Genomic DNA, 12,642 nt, shown 5'->3' on the forward strand with positions numbered 1-12,642 from the left:
ATAGAGAAATATTGCTTAATTCTGATCGTTGTAAAACAGCTGAGACTACAAGGCCCATGATTAAATAGAACGACCCACCCATTCACACGTCCCTCCCCCCTTTTCGTGGCGCCTCCTGTTTATCGTCCAGCTAAAAGATGGCGTTAGCGGCTAGCTAAAACGATTATTCTTCGTTTGATTGAATTAATTATGTCGGTGGGAATAATTAGTCATTGCAAATACTTTATTACTCTTGAGATGGGACTAAAAACATAGCTTATAGCACTTGTGTTCGCACCATAACGCACCGTGATTGTTTGTTGGGCCTTCTCGCATACAGAGGCCTTTTTTTTTTTTTTAGGGAGTGGACGAGAGGTTTACAAACTTCAACTCCCAGCAGCATTGCTGAGAAGTGGGGTCAAAGGGTAATTTCTTCCACTTGTCATGCCGGTATTTGTAGTATTTTTGTTCATTTCCAGAATTTTTTGACAAACTTTGGAAATTGATTAAGCTGAAAATACACTACAGATCATTTGTTAACCATGTTTAATACTGTATAACTTTATGATGTAGCCTAAGAAAATTGGAAAGTAAAATGCACAAAAATAATGATCCACATTTCTGCCCCTCAGTCCCCCTGTCATCCTCCATGTCATCACTTTCTATCTGAAGTGACTTGTTAGTGAGGATAAGCAGAAGAGCAGGTGGGTTGGAGATAATTAGTTTCATCATGGCGTCAAAGCCAGTGCCAGGGATCCAGAAACATGGGACCTGGTTAGGCAACCCCAGAGAAGTGTCCTCAGCCTCCCCAGAGACCTCTCTGACCTGGTGCCTGTCACAGCTCTCTAAACCTGGGAGAGCAGCAGCCGAGGACCACAAGCCAGGCACTGCAGGGCCGGACACCAGTGGACACAGACAGCTGGATAAGAGGGTCAAAGCTGGGCAGTGGCGAGCACTGGTAGCCATCCGCACACAGCACATTAAAGGAGGAAGCAGTGGGATAGCTCGATTCCGAGGCCAGGGTGGACTGCACACTCTCCTGGACCTGCTAAAGCACCCTGAGTGTTCCAGGAAGACTCTGGATCTGGCTCTCAGCATCCTGGCTAACTGCTGCACTGAGAGACAGACACGAGTTGAGGTGAGACAGAAGGGTGTAGGACAAATCAGGGCTGCTTCACATTTACATTGATTGAATATGAATGTTTGGTATGAAAAGTTGGACAGTGGTGACTTACATTATGATATTTAATGTTTTTCTCCCCTCTAAAGGTTAGGAAGCTTGATGGAATATCTATTGTGGGCAAGTGACTATCACAATAAGTTTGAATCATTCATTTCACATAATGGTGAAAATTTCAGAAATGTAAGTTTGCTCTTCCTTTCTTAGTGGGTATTTTGAAGAAGAATGTAGCCATGGAGACGATCCAGAACAGAGCAGCCCGGGCCTTGGGGAACTTGGCCATGGACCCTGAGAGTTCCACACTTATCCACTCTGCCGGTAAGTAAAACATGTTATAATGATTTTGGCTGCCTGTGTCTGTCTGTACATCACTTTCTGATGGTATTTTTGTTTTGTAGTACAGTACCAGTCCAAAGTTTGGACACAGGGTTTCTCTTTATTTGTACTATTATCTACATTGTAGAATAAGAGGGAAGACATCAAAACTATGAAATAACACATATGGAATCACGGAGTATCCAAAAAAGTGTTAAACAAATCAAAATATATTTTGTATTTTTTATTCTTCAAAGTAGCCTTAATGACAGTTTTGCACACTCTTGGCATTCTCTCAACCAGCTTCACCTGTCCTGTTGAAAAACAAATGATAGTCCCACTAAGCGCAAACCAGATGGGGTGGTGTATTGTTGCAGAATGCTGTGGTAGCCATGCTGGTTAAGTGTGCCTTGAATTCTAAATAAATCACAGACAGTGTCACCTGCAAAGCACCCCCACACCATCACACCTCCTCCTTCATGCTTCACAGTGGGAACCACACATGCGGATATCATCCGTTCACCTACTTTGCGTCTCACAAAGACACGGCGGTTGGAACCAAAAATCTCAAATTTGGACTCATCAGGCCAAAGGACAGATTTCCACCGGCCTAATGTCCATTGCTCGTGTTTCTTTGCCCAAGTCTCATCTTATTGGTGTCCTTTAGTAGTGCTTTCTTTGCAGAAATTTGACCATAAAGGCCTGATTCATGCAGTCTCCTCTGAACAGTTAATGTTGATGTCTTACTTGTACTCTGAAGCATTTATTTGGGCTGCAATTTCTAAGGCTGGTAACTCTTAATGAAATTATCCTCTGCAGCAGAGGTAACTCTGGACCTTCCTTTCCTGTGGTGGTCCTCATGAGAGCCAGTTTCATCATTGCGCTTGATGGTTTTTGCGACTGCACTTGAAGAAACTTTTAAAGTTCTTGAAATTATCCGGATTGACTGACCTTCATGTCTTAAAGTAATGATGGACTGTCATTTCTCTTTGCTTATTTGAGCTGTTCTTGCCATAATATGGACTTGTTTTTTTACCAAATAGGGCTATCTTCTGCATACACCCCTACTTTGTCACAACACAACTGATTGGCTCAAACGCATTAAGAAGGAAAGAAATTCCACAAATTAACTTTAACAACGCACATCTGTTAATTGAAATGCATTCCAGGTGACTACCTCATGAAGCTGGTTGAGAGAATGCCAACTGTGTGAAAAGCTGTCAAAGCAAAGGGTGGCTATTTTGAAGAATCTCAAATATAAAATATATTTTGATTTGTTTAACACTTTTTTGGTTACTACATTCCATATGTGTTCTTTCATAGTTTTGATGGCTTCACTATTATTCTACAATGTAGAAAATAGTAAAAATAAAGAAAAACCCTTGAACGAGTAGGTGTGTCCAAACTTTTGACTGGTACTGTATAAGTTGAACATTAGATTTTGTCCCCGAAAAATAATTGCTTTTCTGTTTTCGACACAGGTGGTGTTCCACTCCTGCTCCTCTGCGTCTCTCTCGCATCCGCCCCGTCCCCTCCCTCTGATGACCCACTGGAAGCCCCTTCCTCTAAACTAGAGTGTGCTCAGTCGGCTGCCCGTGCCCTCCTCTACCTTGCAGACACCCCCTCAAACCGCCTTTTACTGCTCACCCAGGGTACTCTGACTGCTCTTGCCCCGCTCATTGCTCCAGAGTACCCTCTGGGGCTGAGGAGAGCAGCACTCCGGACCCTCCATGAGCTCACCAGGGGCTGTGGTGTAGAGTGTGCTAGAGAGGTTTCCAGATCTGGGGTTCTAGCTCAGCTAGGTGTCATGGCTTCGGGAGAGGCCGATAAACCTTTTGAGGAGCTTGCGTTGAAAACCCTGGCCAACATGTGCACTCAAGGCTGCTTACGTCCTCTGGTGGGTTCCCTGGGGGTAATCCAGAAGTTTACGGAGGAGGTCAAGAAGGACGGCCTGAAGTCTGGAGTGTTCCTCAAGGCACTCTGCTTATGCTGCAAAGAGGCAGTGAACCGGGCCAAAGTGAAGGAGAGCGGCGGTCTGGAGGTGTTGATTGGCTTCCTTGGTGTCCATCGGAGCCACCCCCTCGACCGATTGGTCATTCTGGCTTGTGTTGACTTTGTCTATGACGAAGCTGCCCTGGAACAGTTACAAGAACTGGGAATAGTCCCCCTGCTAGTTGCTCGGTTAGTGGAGCTGGCTAAAGGTGAGGAGCCATCTGCTGGGAAGATGGATGTGAGCCTCACCTCTACCATGTTTGCTTCAGAGCTGCTGTCTACGTCATGTTTCGACTCATTTGACTTCCCTCCCCCAGAGGGGAACAGGAAAGAGGAGATGGGGAAGGAACATGTCCTTGGGTCATCCAGCTTTCTTAGCCTGAGGTGAGTGAACAGACTCACCTTTGCACCCCTCTGGGTTTGTGCACCTGTGATTTATTTGAGTTTTGTAAAAATGGTTATCTGACCTGTCCTATTGCTGCTCCTCCAGGTCCTGGTTGGTGTCTGAAGGGTTGATCTCCTCTGAGGGGGATCTTCTTGACTCTCCTGGAGGCACGGAGGGAGATTGGGGGAGTCTTCATATCCCCTCTTCTTCTCCCCAAACCTCTACCACTGACTGTCATTCCCCTTTAAAATGCTTATCTCCTACCCGCTCACTACCTTCCTCTACTCCCTTATCCTCACCCGAATCTCAGAGTCAATCCACTCCCTCTACCTCAACGAGTTCTCCAGCTCAGGTCCACCTGTCATCTCCCTCAAAAAACGCTGATCTGTCTCCCTGTGTCCCTCTGCCCTCCTCTACCTCCACCCCCCGAGCCCAGCCCGGCTCCTCTACCTCCACCCCCCAAGCCCAGCCCAGCTCCTCTACCTCCACCCCCCAAGCCCAGCCCGGCTCCTCTACCTCCACCCCCCAAGCCCAGCCCAGCTCCTCTACCTCCACCCCCCTAGCCCAGCCCAGCTCCTCTACCTCCACCCCCCGAGCCCAGCCCAGCTCCTCTACCTCCACCCCCCGAGCCCAGCCCAGCTCCTCTACCTCTTCTCTCCCTTCCCCCACTATCCCACCCCTCACTTCCGTCTCCCCATCCAAGTTCTCCTCCCCTCCACGGAAAAGGCCACGTGTCCCCTCAACCACCCGCTCCAGTGTGGTGCCCCTCGACACCCCTCCCACAGTGTCCCGACCCCAGGCCTACCACCACCCCTACCACCCTGAGCCTTGGGCCCCAGAGTCTCCCATCCTGCTGCTGCTCTCACGCTTCTCTCACGCCACGGATCCCAGCGCTGCTCTGGTCAACTCAGGCATCATCTCTGGCCTACTGTTCTACCTCAGCCAGCATCAGGACCCCAGCGGCAGGTGCTTCCGCATGCTGTGCCGGCTGAGCTGCAACCCCAACTGTCTGCAGGCGCTGGTCAGGACTGGCTCAGTGGCTCTGATCCGCCACCACCTGGTCCAGAGAGGGAGTGACCCTGAGAGTTGGGGAGCTGGAGAGAGGCAGACTGATAGGGTCAAGGCCAAAGTGAAACAGCTTGGTAAGTTTAATTGTTGTACTTGGTCATAAAGTTTTGTTATTAGTTTGTGTAATGGTGCTGCTGTAACGTTTTGGGTATAATTTCTTGTGCATATGTCTTTAGGTCTTGCTCTTCTTAGTAATCTACGCGTTCAGTGTGAGTCTGGATTTGGTTCTGGAGTCCTGAGCCATGTGATGCTGTCAGGCTCGGAGTCAGACAAGCTGAACTGTGCCCTGTCTCTACCACTAGTAAATGGGTAAGTCAAATTGTCTTGTGTGAAATGGCACTGGTGGAATGTTATGAAGTGTATACCAACTGTAATCTGACATCAACTTGTGTTCCCTAACAGTAACAAGGTTCTGTTGAAGAAGCTTCTTCTAGACAACGGTGGTCTACTCTTGGCTCTGGAGCCCCTTGGATGTAATGAGGACGAGGAAGAGGAAGACCATCACACCAGTGAATGCCGACGACTCCTCTCCGATTGTCTCAACTCACCACAACATGTCTCCGCCCCCCAGCTCCACTCTCTATATTTCTCCCTGCTGATTGGATGCCTCTCTAGTCTGATGGGTTGCCCCAAAACAGTACTGGCTAAAAGAAGGTGCAGGGTACTCAGTCCTATCAAACCCCTGTCAGTCTCACAAACCGGTAAAGCTTCACCCCCTCCCTTAAAAAAGCCTCGTCTGGGCAATATCTGTCCTTACAATGACTCAACCTTTGACCTCCTCTTCCTGCTGGACGATGGGAGCCAGGTGTCAGCCAATAGGGAAGCAGTGGCTGGGGCGGAGGGAACCGAGGTGGTGGGGTCAGAGTACTTCAGGGCCCTGTTGAGGGGGGGCTTTGGAGAGGCTCAAGGGAAAACTGGGGAGGCCATCCCTATCAGGGATGTGAGCCAAGGCATGCTGCTACCTGTACTGCACTATCTGCATGGCTGTCGCCTGAACAAGGACGGAGAGACTGCAGAGGAACAGGGGGATGAGACAGAGAGAGAAGGCAGAGGAGAGTGTCAGATTTTGGGATCCTTGGCCTCTGAAGGACTGGGTGTCTGGAGAGACGGGGCAGAAGAACCCTCACCAGAGGCACAGGGCTTCCAGAAGACCCCCCTAGCTGAGACGATGGTGGGGGCCTGTAGGTTTTTGGTGACAGAGTTGCAGAGGGAGGTGGAGGATCTGTGTGTGTCTTTGCTGTCCTGCTCTGCCAAGAATGCTGGTCGAATTGCAGACGTTGGCAAAAAGCCTCCATCTAACATGAACCAATATGGGTCAGAGGGAGAGTCTGCTGACGAGAGCCTGGCAAACCGCACATCTGGACTAGAGTTGAGTGGTTCTGAGGCCCAGACAGACTCCTTGGCCCCCACAGTGACAGCAGGCCAGGCTGTGTCACTACATGGCTCTGGACTCCAACCCTGTCAGCAGACAGAGGGTAGACGACACTCTGCCCCTGGACCAGGCCAGAAGGGCGATAGTGCACCAAAGACAACCTCAGGACTGGAGACTTGTGTCAATCCTCTGAAATCAAGTTCTGCCTCTAAGTGCTGCAAAAGACGTTCTAAACTGCAGAGTGTTTCAAACACACAGAAGGTTGTAGATTCTGTACAGGACTCTAAAGTTGGTTCTGGTAGATGGACCCTCCTACCACAGGTGTATTGGTTTTCCCAGCGGTACAGCTATCCTGGACTGGGCAGGGCCTGTCTGTCCCTACTGCTGAGCTCTCAGGGCTCCTCCCAGCCCCGCCCTTCTTCCCTGGCTGCAGACTGCCTGCGCAGACTGGCCAGAGAGGCAGACTGTACAGAGACTCTGAAACGTGACCTAGTGAGTCTGGCCACCATGGCCCTGAGCTGAGAGGGGGAGGGCTAGGAGGAAAGAGGGGTGTTGGGTGGGGATGGAGGTGAAGAGGAGAAATAGAGGATCAAGTATGAGGAGATTATTAGGGATGGTATGAGATCATGTGATTGTCTCTCCAATGACACTGAAGTTAACGTTTGCCATTGTGAAAATGTATTTTATGTTCAAAAGTCTTTACAACATGATTAGCCTTCCTTCCTTGTGAATATCTGTCTTTGTCTCACAACAAATAACCTTTATATTCAAATATTGGTGTTTACAAAGTAATTGACGTTTGAATTATTTTCTTCAGAATAGTACATTTATATTTAAAGGAGTCATGCGGCCGTTTAAAGGGATGGGTTCTCAGACAATGAATCATGAGGAAAATCATTTTTATCTCATGGTGCACTGTAAATGAAGTTGTATTATAATTAAAACATTAGCATAATGTAATATGCTAAATACTTTTGTTGCATGTAATGGTAACTTTTTTTTATGTTTTCAGTTTGATTTTGAAGTATACACAGAGCTGTCCTGTAAATGTCCTGTATTGACTTGGATGACTCTAATAATCAGGGTGGGACTGGGTGCCATGTTGTATATGCTGTAAATAAAGAGAACTTTAGGAGTAGCTGCAAGGTGAAGATAACAGAGATCAGCTTTCACTCGCCTCATGTGAATCCACGTTCCTCAATAAATCTGTTTAAAATGTCTTTCTCTTTTGTCCTGTCTGAAAAGGCATACTGTATCTAAAGGAAAAGACTGATCAACACGAATGTTGGCCATGCACACTAGATCACCTGCTCAGTGCTCAGACGAACAGTGGTGATTCAACATGTAGAATTGTCTGGAAATGAACAGAAAATTACAGCCGATGTTCTGAGGTCAGAGGCAAGAGCAAGCGACACCCACTACGCACAGCCAACATCTGTGTTGGTCTGTCTTGTCCTTAATGTATGTTTGGTGTTCAGAACTGGAATATACTTGTATGTTTACATACTAGTTCCATTCATCTTACACATATAATAACATCAGACAGTTGGAGGTAAACAAATGAGAAGCCACTCAGTGTGTGTGATACAGTAAAACTAGTATATTTTTTATTTCTATCTGACTGGGAGCACCACAGTCAGTAGTGTTGCTAATTGGCCCCTTGGTCAGTAGCATAATGCCAGGTTCAATAGAGCTATAGATTACAGCTATTCAGCATGTCGCAATCAGGGAAGGTGGATGATCAGCATAGAGTTAGGAGGTTTCCTTAGTGGCGGGGGCCCTCATAACCCTCAGGAAGAGCATTTTCATGAGGGTTGTGGAAGAGAGAGTGGTTGCCGTCACCCCAGGGCCATTTCTGAAAGAGAAAGTTGTTTCATCATTCAGGATATATTGGATAAAACTAGACCTATGTTCAGAAAGACATCCCACTACTACTACCAATCCTAACATGTAGATGATGAACTGTGAGTGAAGTTAGTCTGAGGATGTGGCTATAGTCTGTTGGATATCAGAGTGCCTCCTGTATCACCTTGGTGCGGATGCGAAGGTGTGAGTAGGCCACAAACTCAGGGGGTTCATGGGAGTGCTGCTGCATCTTCATGTAGGCGTTGGCGATGCAGACGGCCACACCAGGTAGGGCCAACACAAACGACAGGATCTTCCAGGTCCTAGCTGTGGAGTTGAAACCAGTTCCGGTAGATCAGACTCTACGGTTCTGTGTGACCCTGAGTTATCAAGGCTTGGGTACATCACAACACCAGCATAACTAAGTAACAGAGCAGCTCCAAAACACTGATCATCCAGTTCAGATTGCAGTGACTCAGCCTTGGTTCCTTGTCTCAGGCTGTGACATGCAGGACAGAAGCGCCTCAATTACAATATGATACATTTGTAAGTCACCTGACAGGCCTAAATACAGCAGAACACAAACATTTAATGAATGTAAGAGGAAGACTGCCAACATTCCACAAACCTCTGTTAATGTTAAACCCAGAAGCCCAACTCAACACAAAAGGTGCAGGCAGTAGGGCAGAGAGAATATAACACAATATGAGAAGAGTTAAGTACATTACACACACCTGATCCTCCCTCATGGCCTGCGTGTGATGCAGCAGCTAATACCCTGCGGGCCGCCATCGATGCAGGAGATGCCATTCCTGTGGAGTACAGACAGACAACTTTTAAACCAATGGACAGAGGATAGAAGTGGGAATTAGTTTCCATGTTTGTGTAGACAGAGAGGCAGTAGGCTATGTTCAGATGTGTAGATTTATTCCTTTTAGAAAAGTGCTATTATATTTATAGGTAATCTATTACACCCTACAGGCAAGATGAAATAATCCAGGTCTAGGCCCACATGTTATCCATGTCAAAGGTTTGTATTGTGGCTCCTCTACCCCAGCAACGGCACATACAGTAAGTAGGTCAAGCTAAAGCTCGCAATAAACCTTCATAGTTAAGAAACCCCATTAAAATGGCTCACAATACATGTTAACTGGCAGTAAATGTCTAACCTAGTCATTTTCAAAGGAAGTCAAATACATTTTATAAATATTGGGTTTTAAATACCTAAATTAAAAGAAAAGTAAAGTTAAAAAAACAGACAGAAGCCATGCCATAGGCCTGTTGATATTACTGGTGATCTGAAATGGGAAACACTTGGGAAGGAAAAATTAAACAAATACCATAGAATCTATAAAAACTTTCTGTTCTTTATCCAAAACGTTTAACTCACCTTTAATTTTGTTGGTCAGTCTTTTGTCCCTTTCTCTTTCTGCACCTTTGTGTCTGTTTGTCCTTCAGCCTGTCCTGGACTGAACAGAACTGTGAGACTCCTCCCCGTTGCAACCTGTCTGTCTGCCAAGAAATATCAAGTTTATATTTGGTCAAGTGCAAAAGGCTGACCGGAAGATCTGTGGTAGACCTAACAAACCAGCGCAGTGTACAAGAGGAGTAGGATCACCCTGTTTGAGGAGAACTTTCCTGCAATGCTGGAAATTTAAAACTTCTGAACTTTGTAATTTGCACTTTGAAATTTCAGACTTGATTTTCCATTACGAAAAATATACATTAGGCTAATTATAATCCACATAATAATTCACAGTTTCTGTTGCTGCATGATTATTTTCCTGCTGTGTAAATGCTAGGCACTTTTGCACTTGACCAAATATAAACTTGATATGCTAGGCACTTACACTAAAACCGGCTAAAATTAAGATCCTACACCTGTAATAGTAGTAGGTCCCAGTTTTGTTCAATTTAATTCTGCGCATGACCACATGCATATGAGATTGATAGATTACCATGAACGCCATCACATGTTGATCAGACGGGAAAAGGTCTGAAGTGGGAAAAGGTCTGAAGAAGCTTTGAAATAGATGGTCTGTATTTCCTTTATGTTTTTGTTTAAGAGTTCACAAGAAGGCTAATGTGTCAAGCAATTCAGCACGCCTAATTTCATAGGGTTGGCATTTGTAGATAAATGTATTTTCATCAACTACACTTCAGTTGTACATAGAGAATGGGCCGTGTCCGCCCGTGTACAATCGGAAGTTGTGAATATGACTGATAGGTGTGTCTGCTAATCATGGTGCAGCTGACCTGTCCCTTTAATTTACTGAAGTCTGACTTGAATTTGGTCCAGTTGGAACTTGTGTTCCAAAATAGAAATAGAAATAGCTCTCACTGTGTGTCACAGGGTAACAGTATCCCCTGATCTGCGGCCGGTTAGTCAATGGCAGTCACAGTGCAGCACCCATACCTCTTCCTAGACAGTGAGCGTTCTATACCTACAGACTGCAGCCTGAACTTTGTATTGCTTAATGTTGAGCTATCTCTCTCATAGTTGGGCTGGACGTGTGTGTGTGTGTGTGTGTGTGTGTGTGTGTGTGTGTGTGTGTGTGTGTGTGTGTGTGTGTGTGTGTGTGTGTGTGTGTGTGTGTGTGTGTGTGTGTGTGTGTGTGTGTGTGTGTGTGTGTGTGTGTGTGTGTGTGTGTGTGTGTGTGTGTGTGTGTGCATGTCAGATAATAGTGTCCGTGGTGTAGGCCTACCGTATTGAAGCTGACAGACCCATAGGTGTAATGCTGCACATTTGGGTTTGAAATTAAATACTGAATATTGACATTCAAAGACGAGATAGCAAATAGGTCTAGAAGTGTAGTATTACTTCACTATAGATAAATATCATATCAGAACAGTAGCGGTGTGTGGGTAAGAAAAGTCATATTACAACCTAAGTGTTGTAATAATTGTGTTGTTTGCTCTATAACCTGTTAGTTTATAGTTGATATATAGACCTAAAGGCCGAGACAATAAGAAGACACAGTGGCAGAATAAATTCAACTACACCTTTGTTTCATCACAAAACCGACAAGCAACCTCTGTCCAGTGAAGTCCACAAAGCATATTGCATGTAACAAAAAGTTACATGACCTACAGCATGGTCAAGCAAGTTACTGTTTCCGACATTTTCGGACCACTAAACAACTATGGATTTAGAAGCACTGTGAGTTACCGCAAGTCGCAAAGAAAACAGGAACTGTGTCACGTCCTGACCAGTATAAGGGTTATTTGTTATTGTAGTTTGGTCAGGACGTGGCAGAGGGTATTTGTTTTATGTGGTTCGGGGTGGTGGTTTATTTAGTAGGGCGTTTGATTTATTATTTACGGGTTTTTGGGTAATGTTCTATGTTTGTATTTCTATGTGGTCTCTGGTCTTTTGTATTTCTATGTCTGGTTTATTGGGGTTGGACTCTCAATTGGAGGCAGGTGTTTTCTCGTTGCCTCTGATTGGGAGTCCTATATATGGGTATGTGTTTGGTTTAGTGTTTGTGGGAGATTGTTTCTTGTTTTGTGTGTGTGAGCCTTACAAGACTGTTTGGTTGTTCGTGAGTTCTTCGTTATTTTGGTGTTCACTTTATTTTCAAATAAATATCAAGATGAGCATCCACATTCCTGCTGCGTTTTGGTCCTCCATTCCAGACGACAACTGTTACAAACTGCCTCCACTATCCAGCACCATTTCAACTTCAACATTTCAACACCATCAAACCACCTATGCTTAGTCTAATACAGTGACAACTAAAATATACCAAAAACATTTACTCCAATCTACGTAAGCAAAATATGATGTGACTGTTGATGTTGATGTTTCTGTGTGCGTGGGTGCTGGGTTCTGTGTGCGTGGGTGCTGGGTTCTGTGTGCGTGGGTGCTGGGTTCTGTGTGCGTGGGTGCTGGGTTCTGTGCGCGTGGGTGCTGGGTTCTGTGTGCGTGGGTGCTGGGTTCTGTGTGCGAGGAATAAACATGTTGACTCACCCTACTTGGAGAGAAATGCCAATGCCATCCTCGTCTCTTTCATGTTGACGAAACAATCTATCACTTTGTCATACAGTACACAAATGTATTGTTGTTGTCTTAGGTTACCTGGCTAAAATGCTTGCTCGCTAGCCTAACTTCCTTTCATGGACCATGTTAGCTAGTTAACAATAGCCTTCTACATCTAGCTACATATTGAATGTCCATCCTCTCAGGCCAGGGGCACAATGTATGAATTAATGGTTGGATCAGAATCGGAGTAATAATCATTGGCCAGGACGGAGAATTAAGTAAAACCACAAGTCTAAATCCCTATCTCCATACATGGCTAATTTAGGAAAGGGACAATTTTAGCTAGCTAGCTAGCTAGCCACAGGAGGACAACAACGCAGTGAGATGCAACAATTCAAGTTGTTTCTGCCAATGACTTATGCTCTCTATACGATTTGATAGGAGTCACACCAAATCCAAGTTGGCTTCCCGTGACACTTTTGTTTTGGTGCGCTAGGAACATTCACAGTTGAGCTCACTCAGTT

At 45.7% G+C, this 12,642-nt stretch overlaps 2 protein-coding genes across 4 annotated transcripts; one reads left to right on the top strand and one right to left on the bottom strand.

Annotated features, from left to right (window-relative positions):
* Positions 1–91: 91 nt before the first annotated feature.
* LOC106606890 (armadillo repeat-containing protein 5) lies at positions 92–7,511 on the top strand. 3 transcript variants are annotated; one of them, XM_082976459.1, is made up of 8 exons: positions 92–404; positions 612–1,117; positions 1,249–1,279; positions 1,367–1,477; positions 2,956–3,850; positions 3,957–4,993; positions 5,096–5,228; positions 5,322–7,511. In XM_082976459.1, the coding sequence occupies exons 2-8, from the start codon at positions 710–712 to the stop codon at positions 6,811–6,813; spliced, it is 4,107 nt and encodes a 1,368-aa protein (XP_082832585.1). In that variant the 5' UTR covers positions 92–404; positions 612–709; the 3' UTR covers positions 6,814–7,511. The 3 variants fall into 3 exon arrangements, with proteins under 3 accessions (XP_082832585.1, XP_082832586.1, XP_082832587.1); XM_082976460.1 differs by having other exon boundaries at positions 92–1,117; XM_082976461.1 differs by lacking the exons at positions 92–404; positions 1,249–1,279 and having other exon boundaries at positions 989–1,117.
* A 360-nt stretch (positions 7,512–7,871) lies between these two features.
* LOC106606889 (cytochrome c oxidase subunit 6A, mitochondrial) lies at positions 7,872–9,648 on the bottom strand. The gene is made up of 4 exons (XM_014203344.3): positions 9,527–9,648; positions 8,871–8,948; positions 8,321–8,463; positions 7,872–8,146 (listed from the first exon to the last, which is right to left on the bottom strand). Exons 2-4 carry the CDS (start codon positions 8,944–8,946, stop codon positions 8,057–8,059), a joined length of 309 nt encoding a protein of 102 aa, XP_014058819.1. The 5' UTR covers positions 8,947–8,948; positions 9,527–9,648; the 3' UTR covers positions 7,872–8,056.
* Between the last annotated feature and the right edge of the window lie 2,994 nt (positions 9,649–12,642).

This window comes from Salmo salar, chromosome 06 (genome assembly GCF_965601325.2).
Source record: "Salmo salar chromosome 06, fSalSal1, whole genome shotgun sequence".
Classification (NCBI taxonomy): domain Eukaryota; kingdom Metazoa; phylum Chordata; class Actinopteri; order Salmoniformes; family Salmonidae; genus Salmo; species Salmo salar.